Consider the following 24986-nt stretch of genomic DNA (forward strand, 5'->3'; position numbering starts at 1 on the left):
ACTTAAATATTAATGTAAAACTATAAAACTTCTAGGGAAGAACATAGAGAAAATTTTTAGGACCTGTGACTAGGCAGAGAATTCTTAGACTTAATACCAAAAGAATGACCAGTAAGAGAAAAAATTGATAAACTGGACTTCATAAGAATTTAAAGCTTTGTGCTGCAGATGACACTGTTAAGAGAATGAGAAGACGAATTATAGACTGGGAGAAAATATTTGCAAATCACGTATCTGACAAAGGTCTAATGTCTGGAATATATTTTATTTATGTATTATTTATTTTTTTAGAGATTGTATTTATTTATTTGACAGAGAGAGAGAGAGCACACAAGCAGGGAGAGCACCAGCAGAGGGAGAGGGAGAAGCAGGCTCCCCGCTGAGCAGAGAGCCCAATATGGGGCTCGATCCCAGGACCCTAGGATCATGACCTGAGCCAAAGGCAGACACTTAACCGACCGAGCCACTCAGCTGCCCCTGGAATATATTTTTTAAAACTCTCAAAATTCAGCATTAAAAAACCCAGCAATCCAGGGGCGCCTGGGTAGTGCAGTGGTTAAGCGTCTGCCTTTGGCTCAGGGCGTGATCCTGGCGTTCTGGGATCGAGCCCCACATCAGGCTCCTCCACTGGGAGCCTGCTTCTTCCTCTCCCACTCCTCCTGCTGTGTTCCTTCTCTCTCTGGCTGTCTCTCTCTGTCAAATAAATAAATAAAATCTTTAAAAAAAAAAAACAAACCAGCAATCCAATTAGAAAATGAGCAAGACATGCACAGACACTTCACCAAAGAGAATATATTGGTGGCAAACAAATACATGAAAAGAGATTCAACAACATTAGTCATTCGAGAAATGCAGATTAAACCACAATGAGATATCACAGCTTCTTATCAAAATGGCTAAAATGAAAATCTGTGATTAACACCAAATGTTGGCAAGGCTGTGGAGAAGCCGGATCACTCACATGTTGCTGGGGGATGTAAAATGATACAGCTCCTCTGCAAAACAGTTTGTCAGTCTCTGGAAAAACCATGTTTAAAAACCATACCATACAACCCAGCAATCACACTCCTGGGCATTTAGCCAAGAGAAACAAAGACTTATTTTCACGCAGGAACTTGTACACAAATGTTCGTAGCAGTTTTATTCGTAATAGCTCAAAATTGGAAACTAACCAAGCGTCTTTTAATGGGTGAATGGTTAAACAAACTGTGGTACATCCATATGCCGGAGTACTAGTCAGAAATCAAAAGGAAAGAACTATTGATACGTGTCACCTGGATGGATCTCAGGGGAATGACACTGAGTAAAAAAAAAAAAAAAAAATCTCAGAAGGTTACCTACTGCATGATTCCGTTTAAGTCGCATGAAATAACATAATGATAGAGATGGAGAACAGATTAGTGATTGCCAAGAGCTAGTGCTGGTGGGGAGGGATGAGTGTGGCTACAAAAAGGTAACACTGATGTGCCTTGTGATGATGGCACAGTTACGTATTGCTTTGTAATAGCTTTATTGAGTATAATTCACATATGTAGGTCAGTACCTGGATTGTGGTGATGATTATGCAAGACTACACATATGTTAAAATTACCTAGAATTATGCACATGTACTCGAATGAGTGCGTGTGTAACTGGTTCAGGTGCAATCTGACAAGCCCTGTGGATGGCACTAACGCCGCTTTCTTGGTTTCGATACTGTACTAAATTGCATAAAAAGCTAACATTGGGGAAGATGAGGGGAAAGTGCATGGGACTTCTCTGTATGTTTCTTTGCGACCTCCTGTGAATCTACCCTTGTTTCCAAAACCAATCTTCTTTTAAATTTGAGGCATTTTAAAACGGCCTCATCCAAACCAGCACCTCTTCCATCACTCTCTATCCTCGTACGCTGCTTCACTTTTCTTCATAGTCTAGATCTCTCTCTAACATGATAGTATATGTAATGTATAAGATATAACATATTTTGTATAAATCTATATCTTCCAGTAGAGTTAGGAAGGCAGGAACTTGTGTTCTCCACTGGATGCCCAGTCCTACAACGGCACCTGGCCCATTTGTCTTTGTTGACTGCATGAGTTTATCTCCTTCCTGTAAGTGTACATTTCCTTTATTGTGTCTATAAGTACACTGGCCGTTACAGCCTTCTGCCAGAAACAACACCTTTATCAAGGTATCCACCCCAGACTCTCTGTTCAGAGAAATTTCCATTGTCTTTTTTTCAGTAATAACATCTTAATACATGCAATTCTCTAGTGGGAAATAAGCAATTGATTCCATTCTGTTTATTCCTTCCTGGCTCCAATCAGGTCTTTGGGGAATATATCCTCGTTTAGTGTGTTTCCGGGATAGTTAAACCTTCAGCTATGAGAAGGTCCTTGATCTGACAGAGCTGACCCTGCGTTCCTCAAAAAGAGCTTTAGGAGGCCAAAGCTTCAGAATGAGTCGTTCAAATAAAATGAAACAATTTTACAAGAGAAACAGTACAAAGAAAGATCATTAAACTCTCAGCCATCTATTTTATTACAAATGGTCACGACACATTTTGTTATGCATCTGTGGAAGGCATAAAAATGGGCCCTAAAAATGTTCACATTCTAATCCCCGAACCTGTGACTATGACACCTTGCACGGCAAAAGGGACTCTGCAGGTGGATGTGATTAAAGTTAAGGACCTTGAGGTGGGGAGATTAGCTTGTGTTATGCAGGTGGGTCCAATCCAATCACTTGAGTCCTTAAAAGGAAGAAAAGTGTTCAGGCTGTAGAGAACCAGACAAATGACTTTAAAGATGGAAGAAGGGGCTTCAAGAAGTTGGAGAAGTCGAGGAAAGAGATTCTCCCCCTGGAACCTTCAGAAAAGAATGCAGCCCTGCCAACACTGTGATTTTAGCTCAGTGAGACCCATACCAGGTTTCTGATTTACAGAACTGTATGATAATAAATTTGTGTTGTTTTAAGCACTAAGTTTGTGGTAAGTTGTTATAGCAGCAAGGAAAACTAATAGGGTATCTTATTCTGATTATAGCTTTTCCATTAGCTTTGCTTGTAAGCTACGAAATCCAAGTTGAGTTTCCTTAAGCAAACAAACCAAGCTTTTTGGGAAGCCTACAGTGCCTCAGGGAGCCCAAGGCAGGATAGCAGTGGAGCTGCAAAATGTTGTAGGACCGTAGTGAAAGCTGCCACCTGGGGCATCCTTCCTCTGCCCTTTTTCCCCCTCTGCCTCCTCACTCCTCATCTGTTTCATTCTTCTCTTTCTGTAAATAGACTCTCTGCTACTTAGTTCGTGAAGTGTAAGAAGGCTGAGCCTCAGTTTCCATTTGCTTCTCTTTCTTCACCAGACCAGTCAGCTCAGGCTGTGACTAGAATCTCATTCTCAATTCCAAATCCCAGGGAGGGAACTCATGGCACTGTTTGGGCTAGGTGCGTGTTACGGGGTAAATAGTGTTTCTCGTCTCCCCCGCTAAAAGGGGAGCCCTAACCCCGAGTACCCTAACCCCCTCAGTACCTCAGAATGTGACTTCACTTGGAAATAGGGTCATTGCAGATGTAATTAGTTAAGATGAGGTCATACTGGAATAGGATGGGACCTTATTCCAACACGACTGGGGTCTTTATAAGAAGAGGAAATTGGGACACAGACACAGAAGGAAGATTGCCATGTGAAGATGGAGACAGAGGTTGCAGGTATGCTGCCACAAACCAAGGAATGCCAACCAAGGTTAAGGCTCTGGAAGCTTAACCAGAAGCTGGAAGAGGCAAGAGGTGCCAGGAGGAGCATGGCCCTACCAACACCTTGATTTTAAACTTCTGGCCTCCAGAACTACGAGACAATAAGTTTCTGTTGTTTGAAGCCACCCAGTGTGTGGATCTCTGTTACAGTATCCCTAGGAAAGTAATACAGTGCCTAAGACTGGTCCTGTTAGCTCGGTCTAGGAGACCATGTCTTACAGTACAAATATGGCTCCTTGAGACTCACCCCTATGGCTTGAGGTGTAGGGGCCTTATTTCCAAAGAAGGAAGAACCATTGTGAGCCGGGCAGGTGCACCGAAAAGCTGTCCACTCTAGCTCCCTACAGCTGGGATCAATATGATATTCCAATTTTTGTTTTGTCTTGTTTTGCTTTAAAATAATTATTTTACTCTCTTGAATGCAATCTAGTGTATGTGACAGATGAATATCAGTTACTTCTTTCTCATACTGTAATCTACTTGTCCTAACATTATGAGTGATCGCCCCTTCCTCTCATCACTGCATTGATTAGTCAGTGAGTACCGATGGTTGAAAATGCTTCTGGAGTATCTACGCTATTCCATTCGTCTGATTGATTTACCAGGTTCCTGGTGTGGTATGAGAAGACTCTAGAGGCTTAATTTTCAATACAAATTCTAGAGCATGGTTACTCCCCACTTTATCCCCTTCTCTAAATGTTTTATCTATGGCAATTTGGAATATCTAATTACTCTTATTTTTTGTGGGGAGAGGGTGTGGTTTACAAAATGTTCCTGACCTCTTTAGAGTAATGGCCCAGGGGAACTCTTTGGTAGAAGAAGCTTTCTGTATCCCCTTTTTGAGACTGGTCCCTGACCCTGTTAACATATCTGCTCTTTGGGATGAGGACATATCAGAAAATAGCATATTAAGGGACCCTCATATTACACTTATAGTAAATATGTGCCAGGCACACAGTAAACACTGAATAAATGTTAGGTAATTTTTAGACCCAAGGCCAGACAATGTCCACCTCAAGCTCTTGCCAGTAACCAACAATAGCTCATTTCTACGATTCCCCCACCTTAAGAGATGCATGAGAGTGGGAAGGGGGTGTCGTAGGCTGAATGATGACCACCCCAAAATGTCCATGTCCTTATTCCTGGAACCTGTGTGTTTATTACCTTACCCGGTAAAAGGAACCTTTCAGATGTGGTTAAATTAAGACTCTTAAAATTGGTAGATTATTCTGGATAACCTGGGCAGGCTCGATATAATCAGAGGGACATAGGAGAGTCAGGGTTAGAGAAAAAGAAGATGTGACCACAGAGGCAGAGGTCGATGTATTTTGAAGATGAAAACAGGGGCCAGGCAAACAAACAGCCTCTAGAAGTTGTTAAATGGACCCTCTAGAGCCCTCAGAAGGAACTCTGCTCGGATGACACCTTGATTTTAGCCCAATGAGACCCATTTCAGATTTCTGACTTCTAAAACTGTCAGGTAACAAATTCGTATTGTTTTAAATTCGCGGTAATTTGTCACAGCAGCAATAGAAAACAAATTCAGAGGGAATCAGAACTTCATTGAACATTCTGCAAAATTTGCACTCTTGGACTCAAAGTCCCTGTTTACATAGTAGGGTTTGAGGCCCACAGAACTAGCAGTACCTTTCTTGCCACCTCATCCCAGCAGGATTTTCACCATCCTTCAGGCCTTTCTCCCACTTCTGTCCATCTGGCCTGATTTCCGTGGCCCCAAGAATTTTCCTCCGTTCACCACCTCTGAGGCCTAGTTTTGATAGCTATTCTAAGATACCAGTGTTAACCCCACCACATGTTTGAGACTAGGGTTATTAGAAGCTGAAATCCAGGGAGCAAATTAAAATGAAACATGAAATACCAATGAGAAACCATTTTAAAAATCAGGGCATTTTCTCTCCCAGCATCAGGCCAAAGAGAAAGTAAGCTAGAGAGACTGAGAACCAGAGACACTGAGAAATGAATGTAACTAGGAACGACGAACTGCAATATAAGCTTCTGAACTTCTGCTAGCGGCCCTATAAGGCCTGGGACTTGGGCAAAATTCCTGATCCTTTCGTCCAAGCCCAGAAGGCTAGAGCCGAAAGACCTAAATAAAGGTGTAGTTTGGAGTTTTAGCAGTCTGGATTTGAATCCTGGTTCTGTGGACCTCCATTCCTGTTCTCTTATTCCGAGAGGCCCCAGACGAGCCCCTTGCCAGGTGAGCTCCTCCAAGCCGGTGAACCGGGAAAGTGCGTCACCCCAAGTCCTAACCCAAGTGACGGTGCGCGTCACCAAAAGAAGAAAAAGTATAAAATACTTTATAAAATGTGTCTTCGACACATTTTTTACTCTTCTCTCAGAATAAAAGGCCCTTACTTTTAATTTTTTTATTTGTGATGATTTTATTTTTTTCTTTCCGTTGTGTTACTAGCTGGAGCTAAACATTGGCTGGGGCCCCAGGCGGCTGCTGGAAAGGCGCCCTCCCAGGAGCAGAAGGCTCGTTTAGAAGAAACTGGGGGCGGGGAGAGAACTCGCGACTCAGCCTCTCCAGCGCGGTCGGGATTCTTTCGAGTCTTTCACCGGCCAGGCCAAAGCTCCTAGTCTGAGACCCCCGACAGCAGAGGGCAGCGAGACTTCGGGGAACACTAACAGCATAGCTGCGTCCCACGGCCCCGTACCGCCCCCCGGCAACCTAGCTCCCAGCGCCTCCCTGGCTGGGGGCGGAGGCGCCGGCTCCTGCCGCCGCGGGGGCGGGGACCACCCACAGCGCCGCGCGGCCCCGCCCCGGCCCCGCCCCCGACGCGCCCGCCGGGCCTCCAGGCTAGCCGCCCTCGCACGCTTCTCTGGGCGTGAGGGAGCCCCGCGCCCCGCTGGGAATTTTTTCTGAATACTCCTTGGAGTACGGCTGGCAGCGGTACGAGCTCCTTCAGATAAAGAGGGAGGAGGGGGCTGGAGGGCCCAGACTGGGGGGCGAAGGGAGGGCCTTCTTCCTCCTCGTTCCCCTCCCCGCCCTAGCGGAGAGCGCTAGACTCTGATTTCCAGCTGTGTGCCTATCTACCCCCGTCCTGAAAGTTTTGGGTGGCCAATTTTAATTCAGTTTAGTTTGGGGAAAAAATTAACATCTGGCTTTGGGAAACATTACGCCATTCCCAGGTCGGAACTGGGAATCTTTCGACCTAATTTAGACCAGAGGGGGCGGGGTTGTGGGAGGGGAGTAGTGCATCTGGTTGAGGGAGGTGGGGCGAGGGATGGGGCCCGGGACGTATTGTGGTGTTTAGGGGAGTCTCCAGTCCCCACCTGGAGGGAGGGCCCACCCGCTGCGCCCTTCTACCCCTCCCCTTCTTGTTGCCAGAATGGAAAATTCATGGAGTCCAATTTAGCGCAGGTCAACAAACTTTTATTGCCACTTCTGGCTCCCCTGCCCCAGCAAGATCCCTGCTTCTTACACTGTAGAAATACTGAGCTCTGGTGCAGGGTAATGGGGGCGAGGGGGGGGTGTTAACCTTTCCTCTTCAGCACACTGCCAAGGTTAAAGAAACCCCACTCGCTGGAGAGGGAGGGCCAGAGGGGAGGAATTCAAGGGCACAAGTGGCTCGGTCCCACCTCTGCTGGCTGCAGAGTATAAAGACCATGGTTCCAAACCTTTTAAAAACGGGTGGAGTGGGGGAGAGGGATGAATTCGGCTGCTGTTGTACCCCTTGCCCTTGCTGCCATGTTTCCATGGAAATGAAGGAGGGGCAGGATGTAGCTCACTTTGACTACCTGGGAGGATGGCTGGGCAGCATTTAGTAAACACATCGCCTTCCATTCCTACCCAACACATTCAGCCGTCCCCAGTCCACCCCAAGCTCACTGCCTATTCCACTCTCTTCGCTTCTGGAGCTGGTATCATACGGACTGGACTCCAGGTAGGGCTGTTGGTGTCCACTCTCCAGCCAGGTCTTGCTGGCAACAGATGGAATCAGAGTATGTCCAGCAGGCTCAGTAGCAGCCCTGGTAGAACAATGGGTTGTAGTGCCTCGGTGAAAAGCAACACCTAGCACCCCCAAAACTCTGTGCAACTGATGTTTCGCAAACATCTCTGCCCAGACTAAATTTAAAAAAAAAAACAAAACAAAAACCATAAACCCAAATGCGTAAGGTTAAAAATAATGCAGAATAACTCTAACAATGCCGAGGGCTAAGATGGAGGAGAGGAGCAAGTGCATCCTTCCAAAATTTGAGCCACCTGTGCACCCTGCCTTCTGCCCGGCTGGACTTGGCTTCTCCCCACTGGGCTGTCACTGGGGAACCGGAATCCAAATCTCCATTTGGTGCTGAGAGCTATACCCATTGCTATTGGTCGATGAGGCTCGCCTGTCGCCATAGTGAGGAGGTGCAGGATGGATTCTCAGTACCATGGGTCAGCTCGGTGCTGCTGGTTGTAGAGCTGTAGCTTGATCTGATCTTTGATCTGATTCACAAGGATCTGGGACAGCAGGATTCCTACCAGCTGGGAGAGGTGAGATGGATTGGGCCCTCAGCAATGAGTGATGTCTTTGTTTTCCCTGACTTGATCTTCCCTGTATGGTTAGCACCACCCCATCCCCTGCTTCGTAGCAATGTCAATGCCTGACACCCTGGCTGGTCCCCAGGTGCCCTCCCCAAAACAAAGAAGTCTTTGCAGAATTGTAGGACCCACAAGTCTTACAGGGTAAGTTACCTGGGGGATGGCCAGGCCCAGTGCTACACCACCAAGAAGGAAGAGGTTGCTGTGTATCCAGTTGACCAATTTGTCAATACAGCCATTGGTATAGATGACTTTACTAGCCTCCAAGTAGTCAAGGGCCTGCATACCTTGGCCACACATGGTGTTGATCAAAGAGTTGAAAAGCCAAATGGAACTCCCGTTCCCAAACTTTTTATTTTGGGCCCTAGCTGATGGTCTTCCCACCCTTCCTAAATTCCTAAATTATTAGGGAATATACGTGGAGGATCCTAACTTGGAAGTTGCTAAATGCAAGCTTCCTTCCCTCTGGGAGATCTGAGTTCAGTTCTCCTTGCTTTAGAGACCTGCCCCTTCTGAATCCCCACGTGGACCGCAGGAGTGAAAAGTTAACAGAGTCATTAGATTGGGGTGAAGAGAAACATCTGACAGCTGTCCTACGAAATTGATGGGTTAAGCTAGGCAATGGGGATTCCCCACAGTGGCTACCCTAGTTGGGAAGTAACTGAAATTGCTGCCCAGGAGGAAATGAAGTGGGATGTAGGCTCACCTGGTTCGGGGTGGGCAAGCAACAGGAGTAAGGCACAGAGCAGCGCTCACGGCTTGGGTTGTCTTCTGAACAGTTGAAGTACATGTTCTGGGACCAGTCCCTATAGGAAATCCCTCCACAGCAGCTGAACTGCAACAAAGCCCACCACAGAGGTTAAGAATCCCCCACTCCTCACACTGAAGTGACCAGGGGAATTCTCAGAGCAGTCAAAAGTCCATGGCCAGCTTCCATTTGTAAATTCAGGTTGTTTTAAAACACAATGTTAAACCTTGAGCTCACGTTTCTCAGTGGCCTTTACCTTGATATACCTTGTTATAACGACCATACTTGTATATATTTTTTGTTTTTCACATTCAGCTATGAGCTCCTTGAGAGCAGTTTCTGCATAGTATAGAGGCTGCAAAAGGAGGTGTTCAAAAACACTGGCTGAAATAATTAAAGGATCAGTGTTGAAAATATTTGTTTTAATACAGAGGAAACAGAAGAGAATCTTCAATATTATGTGCCCATAATTACTCCATGAAAGCACGTAGGATCCAAGCAACTTGCACCAAGGGAAGGGGAACTCAGTACTGGTCTCAAAAGCACTTTTATTTAAAATTCAACTTTTGATTCATAGCAGCATTATTCACAATAACTAAATGGTGGAAGTGACCCAGGTGTGCATGATGAGTGAATTAACAAAGTGTGGTTGATACATACAATGGAATGTTATTCCGCCTTAAAATAGAGACTTTGACATATCTTACAACATGGATGAAATCTGAAGACATGCTAAGTGAAATAAGCCAGTCATAAAAGGACAAATACTGTACGATTCCATTTATATGAGGTCCCTCGAGTGGTCAAATTCATACACAGAAAATAGATGGTAGTTGTCAGGAGTTGGGGCGGGGGAAATCGGGAATCAGTGTTTAATGGGTAGAGTTTCGTTTGGGGAAGACGAAAAAGTTCTGGAGAGGGATGTGGTGATGGATGTAAACAATGTGAGTGTGCTTGGTGCCACAGATTTGTATACTTAGGTTAAAATGGTACATTTTGCCACAACTTTGAACACTTAACTTTTGAATAGGTAATATTTTAAAATCTGCCCATTTCCTTATCCCCCTATAAGTAACAACTTAGAATACTTTCTACATATCCTTGTAAATTCCTTTTGCAAATATGGATACATATTTTTCCTCCCTCTTTTTTTTACACAAATGGTAGATTACTATATACACTACTGTTCTGTTCTCTTAAAAGTACTTTCAAAGCACTCTGTTATGTATGGTTTTTTGCCAAACCTCCTTCCAGAATCCATTACCTGGCAGGTAATGAAGAAGCCCATAGGCCTGGAGGGTGAGGTGTCTCTTGGGATGGTATTAACTTTTGCCTACAGTCTCTCAAACCACAGGTGAACCCCCCACTCCTAGCCCATACCTTCTTCTGGCCAAAATCGATGAGGTTCTGTAGATCCAAGTCGTCTCGGTAGTGCACAATGGCATTATTGATGATCTCGCTCACTTTCCCTCGTGCCTGCCAGAGACATGAGTAGGGAATCAGAACACAGCACTGATCCCTAGCCTGTTCCTCCCTTCAATGGTCGTCCTTCTTCAGTTAAGTCAGCCTTGAAATCAGAACCAGGTCCTAGGTGGATGGCCAGTTCCAAAGCCCATCCATCCCTGGGCCCTCAGGTATCAGTAGGCAAGAGAAACACAGGACCTGCTGTTGCCTCTTCTCAGAGCCACATTTTGAGATAATCCAAGATTTATTTACCTCTGAACACTCTTAGCGCAAAATACTTGTTGATGCAAAGCAGAGACTTTAATACATACATATTTTGGTAGAAAAGAGATTACAAAGCTGAGACACTGACCTCCAGTGGACAGAAGAGAACTGCATCTCTTTAGACTCCAAACATCATTTTAGGATTTTACTAAGTCAGAAGGGTTAGGACATTCTGAATGAACTCAGTGGCTCCCCATTTCATAGTTTCCACCATGCTTTCTTCCTTCTTGCTCTGCTACTTTTCTCAGAGTTTCTTGTCTATAGCCCAATACTATCCCTGGTAATCATTTGCTCTTTGAGAAAGGAATTCTGGTTCTTAACTAAAAGGACTGTCACTAAATAGCAGACCACTTCCAGCTATGGTGAGCACTGCTCAAAATCTCGTTTAGTTACCCCCTTCTTTCCTTTTGTTTATCCCAATAAGCAATGTTTAGAAGAAAGAAAAGATTCCTCATATTGTCTATGGTCTACTTGATAATTGTTTTACCCAATAATTTGCCATTAAAGTTTGAAGATTATTTTAACTTTGTGTTCATAGAATTTATTTTCCTGTTGGCTTCTCAGAGTGTCAGAGGAAAACACTTTACCATTTGGAAATCCTCTTTAAAAATGGTGACTTTAAAGGCCATTCGTTCATCCCTAAGGAGAATCTTTCAAAGGCTGATGCTTCTCAGGGGAAGGAGCCCTGTGGTTAATTAATCAGGCTAAGCCTAGGCAGGAACCTTCTCTTCCTCCCTCTGGTTCACACCTGAGGAGGCCCCCTCGGCTCCCAATGTTACCTTGTCTGAGAAGACGAAGCCCAGGACCCCTGCAGCCAGCTGTAGCAGGAACACGATGGTGAGACAGAGTGAGAACTGTGGGGAGCAGGCAGGAAAAGGAGACAGTTGATTACCATGCTGGGCTTTAGCCCCTCTCAGGGCCATGGGGAGTACTGGGTCCTGGGGAGCTATGGGGCACTTCTCCCAGATGCCCCACGCATGATAAAGGCCTCTGCCTCTGCCATGCTGTCTTGAGGTTGGCCACCCTGTGCTGGGTCATCTGGGCTGAGCCCTATAGTGGGGAGCAGACAGCACAGGCCTTGGAGTGGGGGGTGGGACAGACGAAACTGAAAGGTTGTAGGAATGGCATCAGGAGCCTGGGAGGCATATGGAGGAGGCCAGGGTCTTTCTGGGGGCCCCTGACCACTCACCGTCTGTAGGAGGCAGATGTTCTCACGAAGCGATCCAATACAGCCGCAGAAGGTGAGCAGGAACATGAGAACGCCCACCACAATCAGCAGGATGGCAGGGTCCACGGCCAGGCAGGCCAAGGCTGCTTCTGGGGGAAGGACTGTCTCTCAGTCTGAGCCTGGTGCTGACTACGAGGTGGGGGGGTGTCCCCCAGAACTGTTCTCTGCTGGGGGAATCCCTAGTATGGTCGGATGACGGTTATGGGGAGGCAGTACTCTCCCCTCCCGAGGGGAGAGTAAAAAAGGCCCAGAAGGGTTTGTGACATTTAATTTGAGGAACTAACAAAGTGAGAGCCTTTATTCCCAAGCTTAAGAGAGGAGGAACCACTTTCGCTCCAGAAAAGAATTAGAATGGCATTAGACTCCCACTTTTGCAGATTCCGTTTCCTGGAGACTTTGTGCAGTGGAACAGGAATGGAGGTTGAGTTACTTCAGGACACAGTGAGGGGGGTGCTGTGGCCTCTGATGACTCTCTGCTCCCAGAGGCCTGCCTCCTTTCCTAGATACTTCCTAAGCCTAAAATACAGGCAGATCCTGGATGATTCGTGGGAGCTCAGGGAAATCCTGGTGAACAGGCATGGCTGGCCTCATGCCTTGGAGTAGGGTGTTAAGATTGGGCAAAAGGACAGCTGTCCTCTTTAGCTCCACAGCTTATGTGGGAAAGCGTATTAGAGGGCCAGGGCTGAAGGAAGCAGGGGAGGAAGGGGCTTGGCAAGAGTCATGGGGGGATGGAGGGGACCTCTAGCTCACCTGCATGCTTCATCAGCCGAGCGTAGACTCCCACAGCCACCATCACCATGGAAATCACCTGGGGACACAGGGAATGAGGCAGACCCTGAGATTTTGGAAACCAGAGAGCCCACTGCAAGTTACCTTAAGGAGAACAGGAGGACGATGACTTTCCTAGGAGCCAGAGCTGAGCACCTCTGTCTCCCCAGAGATTCAGTTGATAGCATCTGTCTACTTTGCCTCCAAGAAAAGCTTTTACCAAGATGATCTCATATGATCCCCACAACACAGTTATCTTGTGGGGCAGCTATTTTCGCCATTTCACAGATGAGAAAATTAAGGCAATTCAAGGTTACTAACAGTGGTTAAGAATGTGGGCTTTGGAGCCAGTCAAACCTGGGCCTCTGATAAACAAATCTCTGGGCCTCAGTTTTGTACCTAAAGATGGGAATTTAAAACAACTACATCGAATAAAACTACTGTGAAATTAGATAATGCATGGAAAGCATTTAACACAATGCCTGACAATAAATATATCTACCATTACTAATAGTTAACTTGTCCAGGGTCACAAGTTTTGAATTTGAATTCAGCTACATCAAAGGGAAGGGTTTTTAAAAAATATTTTCTTTATTTATTTGAAAGAGAGAGAGAGCATGAAGGGGGGAGGGACAGAGGGAGAGAGAGAAGCAGACTCCCCACTGAGCAAGGAGCCCAAAGCGGGGCTCAATCCTGGGATCCTGGGATCATGACCTGAGCCAAAGGCAGATGCCCGATCGACTGAGCCACGCAGGTGCCCCCAATGGCAGGTGTTAAAGCTGAAGCAGGCCTGAGTAGATGCACACTCCCAGATCCCTAACTCCCTTGGGGGTCAAAATGGTGTCAAATTTGAGAATGGAAGAGCATACCAATGCGAAAGAATGCATGCATGAATGCATGTGTGTAAAATACCAAACTGCCTTGGCAAAGGAGCCTTTATCTTTATAACCCTGGATTCCAGTGTGGAGCAAAAGACAGTTCAAACATCCTGGCTCCTCCCTGAGAGAATAAAGCTGTGTACCAGCAATCCCCAAAGGGGCCTTTTCTGCCCCCTCCCCAGGCCTCCAGGAGTGCAGGGCAGCCCAGTGTGCACATCTCTTGGCCACTCTTTCTTTGTGCCCAGTCCCCAGGCTGGTGCTAAGCAGCAGCTGGCTGTCACCATGGCAATAGCTGGGGCCAAGCTCTGGCTGGAGGGAGTTCTCAGCAGCAGGGACTTGACCAACTCAGTGGGGAAGGAGATGGCTGGCTAGACTCCACTGTCCTACAAGACAGAGACCAGCTGGAAAGAGCCATCTTGGGGCTTTGGTGGGAGAAGGGAATAGGGCCCCTAGAGAGGTAATAGGGTCAGAGTAGTCCCTCAGCAGAAAGACATTTTTCCTTAGTGGCCTCTGCCTTCCGGCGCATTTAGACCCTTATCTAAAACCATATCTTTCAGGACTCTTCTCTGGCTATAGACACAGCCTTGCCCCCCCAGTCATTTGACATTGCCTCGGACTCAGGGTCAGATGTGTTATCTGCTGGCCCTCCCTTATGCGATTTGTTAGGAGAGAGGGAGCTGCTTGCAGAGCGGGGAGTGGGGCTGGAGGTGCCAGCTGGCTTGTAGTCCCCCAGCAGAACCAGGCTGAGGGAGCAAGGCGGAGTGGGTGGGAGGAGAGGAAACCGCATGGCAGAGATCCCAATCACCCCTGAGGCCTGTAGGCACAGCCCTCTGCCAGAGTGATTGAGTATCTTGGCCTGCCTGCCCTTTAAAACTCCCCGCAGCTAATTAACGGTTCTGAATATCCTTTTACTGAATCATTGAAAGATATGTATCTGCTCTTTATTTCTGTTGTTCCCAGTCTCCTCACTGTTTTGCAACATGTTAAATTTTCCTAGGATGTATAACTTTCCACAGAGACGGTCTCTGATTAAATCCTAACCCAACTAAAACAAGAAAGAAAGTAAAGAGATGCCACGTATGGCGGTAACCTCATTCCACGTGTGGGCCTGTAATTGCAAAGCTGCTCTGCCTTTATCTGTGGTAGGTAGAATATGTCCCCCCAAAGATGTCCTGTCCTAATTCCTGGAACCTGTGAATATGTCACCTTCCGTGGCCATAGGGGCTTTGCAAATGTGATTAAGGATCTGGAGATGGGGAGATTGCCCTGGTGGGCCTTAGAAGAGGGAGGCAAGAAGGTCGGAGTCAGAGAAGGAGATCAGTATGACAGTGGAAGCAGAGGTGGGAGTGCAGTGGTGCCATGGGCCACGGAAGACAGGCAGCCTCTAAAAGTTGAGAAAGGCAGGAAATAGAGTCTCCTCTGGAGCCTCCAGAAGGGACCATCCCTGCTGATACCTTGGTCTTACTCAGTGAGACCCATTTTGGAATTCTGACCCCCAGAACGTAAGAAAACTAATTTGTGTTGTAGTCGGCAATGAGTTGGTGGTCACTTGTTACAGCTGCGATAGGAAACTAACACACTGTCCAAATTCCGTTCATCGGCGGCTCTGCACAATGTACTCCGAGGACCGCAGAGATGAGTAAGATACGGTCCCTGCCCTTAAGGAGACCTGTATGTTATATGGGAGAGGGACAAGAACATCTAGAGTCTATCTTTTCCAAACTCGGTGTCATTAGAATGGGAGGGAGGGCAGGGAGAGAAGAACTTAAAACCGCTGATGCCTCGGCTGCACCCCAAAGCACATATTCCAGAATCTCTGACATTGGAACCCAGGCAACAGTACTTCTGAATGCGTTCCAGGTGATTCCAGTGTGCAGCCAAGTTTGAGAACCACAAGCCTAAAGCACACTCAGCCAGGCGTCTAGAGCAGCAGGTGCAGGTTACATTAAAATCAAGATTAAGACTTTAATATTATCATTAATATTTAATACGATCACGAATGACACTGCTTACCCGGAGCTCACTAGCCAACTCTAAAATTCGACATTTCTATCCCTGATCTGCCTCTTCATCCTGGAGTCACAGCTTGCCCTTTCACACTCCTATTCCTGCCCACATCTCCCACCCTGAATTCCTCAAAGCTACTGCCGTCCCAAAGTTAATGCCGCCGCCGTTAATAGTACAGCGTTTTAGAGCTGAATAGAACCTTAGAAATGAGCTCAGCCACTCACCTCTTTTATAGATGAGGCCCAAAGAGCACAGTGATACTTGACCAAGTGCACGTGGGTGCAGAGGAAACATCTGGACTGAACCCAGTTTCCAATCTCAGTCCGGAACTCTTTCTGCCATGTCAGGCTTTGCCACAAAATCCTTATAACACCCCGCAATATCGCCAATGACCTCCTTTCATCATGAGGATGGAGATAAAGACACTTCTTAGAATGGCTTTTCATATTCTGGCTAGAATGAAGCCTCACTGGAAATTTTTACAAGCTAGACATAGTTTTTAAAATAGCCGAGTCTAGCAAAAGGCATGTTCCTGAAGAGTTGTCAATCAAATTATGTAAAATAACTTGCACACACCAATACTTCTATCCTTATAGAAGGTGAGTAAGCACCTTATAATGAAAATAGCCATCCCCTGGCCTCCTTGGGAAAATGGTTCAATCCACTCTCCACTGGAGCAGGAGATATACGAGATAAACCTGGAGTATCTCATGGTGCCAGAAAGTGAGGAAATGCTTAAAAACAAACACCCCCCCCCACGCTGATGTCCAAAGGGACGTCAAAATAAGGAAGTATGAAATTATTACCCCAAACATAAAATACGGATAAAGTCCATACGGATAAAAAGGACTTAAATTTTTTTTAAAAGGCTTAAATAAATAAACGAGGGAGAAAAGACAAATCTCCCATGCAGAAGAATTCCAAATAATTTGTGTGTAGACGCTGCACTCTCAAGGAGGTGGAGAACAACTCCCTGCTCCCAAGTGTGGGCTGCACAGAGTGACTTCTTTCCGAAGAGCACGGGGTGGAAGGGGGGGGGAAGACTAACTTTACGGTGGAAGCACCTGGCGGCAAACACTACCTCAGCCAGGTAGGTAAGGTCAACATCCACAGAAGTAAATCACAGGTATGTGATATGATGGGATGGAAAATGACACTTCACTGCTGTGGTTTTCCTCCTGAAAACACATAACCCCGTTACAGCCATGAGAAAAACACCAGGCAAGTTCCAATACGGGGACATTCTACAAAAGAACTGACCAGTGCTCCTCAAAAGTGCCAAAGTCATCAAAACTGAGGAAATTCTTTCCTTTCTCTTTTTTTTAGGGGGGAGGGGCAGAGAGATGATCTCAAGCCTGTCCATGACCAGCTCGAGCTCGATGCATGGAGCTCCATCCCACAACCCTGAGATCAGGACCGGAGCCGAAATCAAGAGTCAGATGCTTAACTGACTGAGCCACCCAGGCTCCCCCAAAACCGAGGAAATTCTGAGAAACTGTCACAGCCAACAAAAACCTAAGGAGACAGGACAACTAAATGAAATTTGGTATCCTGGATGGCATCCTGGAGCACAAAGAGGGTGTTAAGCAAAAACTGAGGAGATCTGAATAAAGTATGGACCTTGGTGATAATGGTAATACCATTAATTGTCACGAATGTACGCTCATGTCAGATGTTGAGAGAAACTGGATGTGGGGTATATGGGAACTCTCTGTACTATCTTCCCAATCTTTCTGTAAAACTAAAACTGTTCTAAAAAATGAAATCTATTTAAAAACAACCATGCCCAATTTGTTAGGTGTTAGTTGGTTAGTAAATCCACATTTTTTAATAACCGATTTTCCTAAACTGGGATTCACTTGCATGCAATTTCACAAGCTTTAATCAGGGGGGTCTGTCCTTACACCAGAGTGTAAGGCAATGGATCTCAATACTGTTGAGTTGTCAGAGCACCAGGAATCTAGAATGCTCTGTTAGTATAACCTGTACTATTTTGACATGCTAAATTCTCTTCTTAAACTTTAATATGTTATCACTGCTCTCTAATTTACAGTCCATATTTACCTTTCCCCAATTCCCCCAATAATGTCCTTTATACCTGTTTTTTTTTTTTCTTTTCTTTTTTTTCTGATCCAGGATCCCATCAAGGATCATGCATTTAGTGATCTTTAGTGATCAAGTCTCCTTTGGCCTGGAAGAGTTTTGCAGCTTTTTTCTTTTTTCTTTTCTTTGTTTTTGGTCTTTCAAGACCCTGACTTTTAAAAAATTGTGGTAAGGGGCAGCTGTGTGGCTCAGTCAGTTAAGCATCTGCCTTCAGCTCAGGTCATGATCCCAGGTCCTGGGATTGAGCCCCACAGGGGGCTCTCTGCTCAGCGGTGAGTCTGCTTCCCCCTCTCCCCCTGCCTGCTGCTCCCCCTGCTTGTGTTCTCTTCCTCGTTATCTCTCTCTCCCTCTCTGTCAAATAGATAAATAAGATCTCTTTAAAAAAGAACATAAATAAAACATTGTGGTAAAATACATATATAAAAAAATTAACCATTTCACAGTTCAGCAGCCTTAAGTTCGTTCACGTTGCTGTGCAAGCATCTCTGCTATCATGTTCCAGGACTTTTTCATCACCCCAGATAGAAATCCTTAACCCATTAAACAGTCACTCCCCCCATTCCCTCCACACCTCCAACCCCCAGCAACCACAGTCGGCTTTCTAGCTCTATAGTTTTGCCTATTCTGCACATTTCCTATAAATGGAATCATACAGTATATGGCCCTTTGTGTCTGGCTTCTTTCACTGAGCATAATGTTTTCAAGGTTCATCCATGCTGTGGCATGTATCAGTACTTCATTATTTTTTATGGCCTAATAATATTCCATTGTATGGATATGACACAATTTGTTTACCCATTCGTTCACGCATGGACATTTGAGTTGTTCCCACCTTTTGGCTCCTGTAAATAGTGTTGCTGTGAATTCTGGTGTACTGGTTTTTGTTTGAATACCTGTTTTCAGTTCTCTTGGGTGTATACCCAGGAGTGGAACCGCCAGCTCATATGGTAATTCTATGTTTAATTTTTTGAGGAATTACTGGACTCTTTTCATAGTGGCTGCACCACTATTCCCACCAGCAATGTACCAGGGTTCTAATTTCTCCACACCCTTGTCAACACTTGTTCTAACATTTTTTTGACACTGGCATTTTTTTTTAGTAAACTCTATGCCCAACACGGGGCTCGAGCTCACGACCCCAAGATCAAGAGTTGCATATACCGACTGAGCCAGCCAGGTGCCCCAACACTGGCATTTTTTATAAGTCCAGGCCAGCTGTTTCGCAGAATATCCCTCGGTTTGAATTTATCTGATTGTTTCTCACAGTTTGGTTCAGGCGACACATTTTTGACAGAAATATTGCACAGATAATGTTGTGTCTTTCTCAATGTGTCATGTGAGGAAGCACAACATATTAATTTCTATCATAGAAATTAGGAACAATTTACTAAGCAACGACAAGGCTGTTAAGCATATGTCTCTACATCTCATAAAACAATAATACAGGCACTACTCTAAATAGTTTCCTAGTTTTACAAAATATTTGGTTGCTCCTGTCCTCTTCCCTTTGCCTTCTGCTAGCATTTGCTGGCAGATAAGCAGCCACAGATACTAATGTTCATGGGAGAAAATAAAAAATGGAGAAAATTCTCTCCATTACTTGACTTTTTTTTCTTGCAAATTGTAGAAAGACAGCTATGATTTGGCGTTATGAGAAAAACCCTATCCTAGTCCCTGGAACACTCACGATGTCAGGGCCATTATAATGCACTAAGGGAGGAAGGTTATAGGGCCCCAAGGTGAAACTCTGAACAAGAGTTCTCCTGGCTCTGGTGCCCAAATGCCAATAATAACAGGCAAATTAGCTCTTGGAGTCCACTTGGATTGTACCTTAAGACCAAGGTGGTGTGACGAGCCCTGACAAGTGGACTTACCTAAGGCCCTCAGAGACAACAGTGGGGTCACTGTTCTCATGACAGATATGAAACGTCTCTGTGAACCATAAAATCTATAAAGACATCATAAATTATCACCTCTCTCTGGCTAACAGTAGAAATATGAGCAAAGGGGGTTTGAGGCTGAAGGAAGTCAGGCCCAAGGTGAGCTAGCCCTCACCTAGACTCAATCTTCAGCTACTTGCTGCGTGTCAGAAGGAACACTCATCCTGGCTCTCCATGCCCATCCCTAACAGGTGACCTCTAGGAGCTCTTTCTAGCAACAGTAATAGCTACCCTTTGTTGAGTGCTAAGGGTCAGGTACTTTATACCCACTCTTTCATTGAATTCTGACCACAATCCCAAAAGGGTGTTAGTATCTCCATTTTACTGAACTGACGTTGGGAGGATTCAAGTAACTTTCCCCAGCTCCCTCAGAGAGTGAGCAGCTAAATGGGACAGGAACCTAAGTCTTTATGTCTCCGGAGCCTTGTGACCTGGGCCATGCATTCACCTGGGGGCATCACATGAGGTGGGAAGAAGCTGCCTGCAGTCCTCTTGGGGGAGTAGCTGGTCATCTCCAAACTGGGTGAGGCTAAGGTGGTGGTGGTGGGGGGGAATAGGAGAGCACCAGGAGGTGACGATGCCAGCAGGGCCCAGAGGGAAGTCCCTGGAACAGCACCCTGAAAGGGGAAGACACGGCATCACCATGCAGGGCCCACCAGCCCCTGAGAGAAAGCCCTGGCCTCGTCTGTCTCCACGTTCTAAAGTCCAGCCTACATGAAGTGGGTGCCTCTGTCTCTGAGTCCTCTCCTCTTCTTTGGAAGGTGGTGGTAGGGGACAGCTGCGAATAGAGTCATTCTCTGTGTGGGGATCAAAGCCTTGCCCCTACCCAGAGGGACGTGGGGAGGGAGGCAACAGTACATCTGGTTTCTCAGTCCTCTCTATCCTTATTTCTGGATAAGTCTGCTCGAGGTAAAGTAGGGCCCCCTCTCTCACTGCCCAGGCTCTGCATGCCCTGGTCCTTGTGCGGCCATCCCAGCACCATTGTTCCTGGGTTTCTGAGGTGGCAACTATCTATGTGAAACTGGCTCTTAGCTTTCTCCCTCTGGACTGGACGGAATTGTCCTGCTGGAGTTGGGGAATCCACAGAACTCTTTCATTCCAATGTCTGCAGCCAACCACTTAGCTTCTCCTTAGGCCATGGCTGGTCTTGGTTTTCCAAGGTTATACACGAGGGACAGAAGTCCACAGGGGCTCACAGTAGTATAAACACTCAAACTATGGCCCTGGAGTTCCCAGCCTGGCACAGAGTCTGCTATCAAGATTCTGAGAGGTGTTACGTGTTTTCTTTTAATCTTTCAAAGGCTTCTTGAAGTTTATGATTTTCTACTCGGTACAAGGCTAACAGAGCTGTTGAGATAAGAAAGCATGTGAGTGACTTGACAGCATAGGAAATGCTTCTTGTCTTCATTTTTAGTGTTTCCTTTTTCAATTAAAAGAATGTAACTACGTCACTTATTACAGCGTGCCTAGTCTACAGGGAAAGGAGGAGAGTAGGGGTGGGGGGTGGGCTCTGCCTCCTAATGTACTTAGGTGTGAGTGTGTGTGTGCGTGTGCGTGTGTGTGTGTGTGTGTGTGCTGGGGGTTATGTTGGGTGGTGGAAAGGGCCTTGCCACTCCAGAGGGGTTTTTGCCAGGCTTGATGCCTGGTCATTTCCTCGTGGCTTCTGAGCCAGGTTACGACAGATGGTGCTACAGGTGGTATGGGGCATTCTCACTGCCCTGGGGACTCCCATACAGTGGTCCTGGAGGGGAGAGTGAATTTCTAAAGAAGATACCTCACTAGAGGCCTGGCTCATTCTAGGAGAGACTAGGATGGGGCTCCACATGTGCTGCAGGGGAAGTGAAAACATCCGGGTGTTGTAGGTAGTCATTATGCATGACCCTAAGGGAGATGCTGGACAAGACGGCTGACCTGGCTTGAGGGGGTTGCTGGGCCACAGGACCCAGTGCAGAAGAAAACACAGTGGGATCCCTCTCCGCCACCAAGAATGCTCAAGGACTCAAGGTTGTGCTGCGTCTTGACAGACCAGTAGTGTCCATAAGAGAGGGAGGAGGGGCAGCATGCCTTCACCAGGTAGGGGCTGCTCCCTCATTTGCCACTCAATAAGCATTCAGTAAGGACCCCACCCTGCCAAACTCAGCTGGGCACTGAGAAGCAAGAAGTGAATAAGGCAGAGTACCCTCAGGGGCCTGAAGTCTAGAAGAGGAGACATAAATAAACATATAATTGCAGCAGAGGGAAGGGATGTGGCAATCAAGGTATATATACAGGGTGCCTTGGGAGCCCTGAGGCATGGCCACCAAGGAAGCCTGAGTTGAGTCACAGAGACTGGAGGTCTGAGTTCGGCTTGACTCAAAACCACCCCAACGGCTGCCCTGGGTGGAAAAAGGACCAGCAAGGAGGGATATGACCGCTATGAGCAGTGCTGATAATGTTCCTGCCAGTGCGTGCTCGAGGCTGATAAAGCCTGTACCATGGCATTGGTGTTTTCTCTGCACAGAGCTGTCCAGCACAGGGAGGGGAGGCGAGTCAGCTACTTCTTAACTGACAAATTGTAATACAACTTTTGGGGTCTTGGGGCAACTACTCTGGGTCATAGGATTCCAACAATCAGTCATCCAGCAGCATGATTCTGGGGAGAAGACCAGAACTCTTGAGCAAAAGGAGAAGTGAGATTTGAAACATGAACAGGAGGAACGGGTCCTGCTTCCAAAGAAGCCAGCAGCCTTCTGAGTCAGACTAAATGACCCAAGGGCCAGGGCTGTTAGAGCAGCAGCAGGGATAGCCAGTGCCACACCACCACCGAGTGTGACCCCCGACAATACTGGCTGCCTTCCCAATTTGTTCCAGCACAAACACCACCCATACACAGCTCCCCCAGCAGCTGGCCAGAACATGCAGTCTGCCTGGAAAAGGAGAGCAGCAACATGGGTGTCTCCGGGGCAGAAGTGGGGATGATTAGGATGGTGAGAGCCCACAAAAAAGAAAGCACAGGAACCAGTCCCTGAAGGGTGGTAGGAAGAAAGAGGACCCCTGAGCTGGAAAAGCAGCCCTTCAACTCCAACTGCATTTGTGTAGAATGTAGCTCTGGGACTCTGGGCCTGGGGGAGATGTGACGCTCAGTAACACCCAAAAAGTACTGGCCTCTGGGAAGGTCAATGTCCCAGGGACACGAGGACACAGACAGATGCATCCTTAGAACCAGCCCCAGGTCCTGAAGAAAGAAAACAGTCCCCAAAGTGATGCATTCATCTTTGAATAGTTCACAGAGGCAGAAAATTTTTCTCCTTTAGAGAAGAAAGATTAAGGACAGAGAGACAGATATATTGGCTTAGGGTCACACAGTAAGTTGATGCCAGAAAGGAACTGGGCCTCTTGTCCTTCCTTGTGCTATTTCTAGAGCCTCTGACTTTTTATGAGTCTAAAGTAGGGCTAAGAAGGGGCTCTTCTTTAATTTGGGGTGGTGCCAGCTTGGTTAGCCAGGTCCTCTGACCCTGAATGAATCATTTTTACCAAGGTAAATGGGTCTATGGAGCCAAACTCTCACCCTGGCTGCAACCTCCCAAAGTCATTTGTCTGGTCAAAGGGAGAGGGGGATGGAGTAGGGTGGGGAAGTCCAAGAAAATGACCACGAACGCAAGTGTAACAGATGCACCCAGCTGTCGTCGCTGGGGAACACAGATAAGGGTGAAGCGCCAAGGGCTCCAAAGAAGAAGCAGAGTCTTGGCTGATAGAGAAACTTCAAATGAGGATCTGAGGTCCCTGGGATGCTAATGCTGGCTCTGAGGATGGTATGTCATCCCCTAGGATGGCATGTTACTGGCCTGGCACATTCAGTGAGCATGTAGGAGGGTTCACTGGGACTTGCCCTTAGGCGGGGAGTTTCCCTTAGAATGTCCCCCAGCCTCGACAGAGTGCTGGTGAGATCTTCTTCTGTTCTTTCCTAACCTCCAGCTGAGGCAGACCCTAGACCATGGGAAGTTGGGTTAACTACTAACACTAACACTCCGGCTACAGTAGCAGTTGTCTGGGCCATGGACTTTCCCCTAGACGCACTGTAGTTCAATAGAAAAACCACCAGCTCAAACTTACTAACCAGCTGTCAGACCTCAGATAAAACAATTAACATCTCTGTGCTTCAGTTTTCTCATATATAAAATGTGGGTGCTGGACAGAATGTCTTCTAGATTTTTTTTCCAGTTCTAAAACTGAGAATTTGTTAGGAACTCCAACTTCATTTTTCCCAATACAGTGGCTGAGCTCTTATCACCACCCTCTGGGATTTCTCTCATTTGTCCCAACAGGCGAGCACTTATGTACTTTGTGTCTGTTCTTCAAACCACGGCCCCCATGAACCTTTCCAGCAACTGGCTTAGATGCCTGGTCTGCTCCCTCTCCTAGGAAACATATTTTAGACTCAAGCTTTCTCTCTCCTGCAAGTCTAAACTTTAGGTCTCAGGCTGAAATGGGCAGGGATAATGGGTACCTACAGCAGCTGCTCTGGCGTGACCAGAGCTGGAAGAGAATGGGGGATCGGAGAAGGACCTCTCTATGTTCGCAAACCCAGAAGAGCTCAAGGACTCTATAGACATGAAACAGGATTGAGCTAGCATTTCATGATCTGGTCCAGCTGGATTCCCAGCTCCAGCAGAGTGTTTCTGCCATCCCTGATCATACCGGGTTCGATTTTTATGGAGGAGGGAACTAAGGCCTACAGAGACGAACATATTGCCCAGGTTAGTCAAGTCAACAACTGCAGGTTGGAGATGGGAATCCAGGTGGGCCCAGTCCAATATTTTTTCCACTTTTCCACACTGCTCATAAGATTCTGAAAGGACTGCTGGCCTTTTAGCCCAACACGGGGTCCAATTTAAAGAAGCTGGACTGTCAGGCTCCAGGGGATGGAGTCTGGTCCTGAGAAGGGTGGGGCAAAGTTTCGGACAGTGCTGGGAAAGGCATCCACATCTGGAGGCCATTCCTGCCCCTTCTCAGCCTTTGGGAGGAAGGGGGCACCAGAGGCCTCCAAAAGGAAAAGATGAAGCCCTTTAACCCATCCTCTTTGAGGGAAGGGGGAGGGAAGGCCTGGGTTTTCCCCCCTTCATCCTTTTTTCTTTGCTGTTGGGCCTCCCAGCCCCCAGGCCTGAAAGTCCCCCAGTCATGAATGTACCACTGGATCTGCTTTGGGCCAACAGGAAAACCCGCTTCTCCCACGCAAACCCATTTTTTTGGCCTGTCACAGAGGCTCATCCGATGACCAGAGGATACCCCTAAGTCTTCAGTGAATCTCTTGCATTACCCTCCCCCCCCCCCC

The 24986-nt window shown here is 46.7% G+C and overlaps 1 protein-coding gene across 3 annotated transcripts in view; it reads right to left on the reverse strand.

The window, feature by feature from the left end:
• Positions 1-7105: 7105 nt before the first annotated feature.
• The window catches only part of TSPAN33 (tetraspanin 33), an 18407-nt gene continuing 526 nt past the window's right edge, over positions 7106-24986 (reverse strand). Inside the window, exons 2-8 of one of the 3 annotated variants that reach the window (XM_040644019.1) lie at positions 12730-12787; positions 11941-12068; positions 11531-11605; positions 10404-10499; positions 8981-9110; positions 8429-8589; positions 7106-7719 (exon numbers count right to left, since the gene is read on the reverse strand). In XM_040644019.1, the coding sequence (XP_040499953.1) occupies positions 7708-7719; positions 8429-8589; positions 8981-9110; positions 10404-10499; positions 11531-11605; positions 11941-12068; positions 12730-12787 (660 nt within the window). In that variant the 3' untranslated portion in view covers positions 7106-7707. Of the gene's footprint in view, positions 8219-8428; positions 8590-8980; positions 9111-10403; positions 10500-11530; positions 11606-11940; positions 12069-12729; positions 12788-24986 lie in introns of all 3 variants that reach the window. The other 2 variants (XM_040644018.1, XM_040644017.1) reach the window with 2 other exon arrangements.

The sequence above is a fragment of the Ursus maritimus genome, unplaced genomic scaffold, assembly GCF_017311325.1.
Source record: "Ursus maritimus isolate PB19 unplaced genomic scaffold, ASM1731132v1 scaffold_3, whole genome shotgun sequence".
In the NCBI taxonomy this organism is placed as follows: Eukaryota; Metazoa; Chordata; class Mammalia; order Carnivora; family Ursidae; genus Ursus; species Ursus maritimus.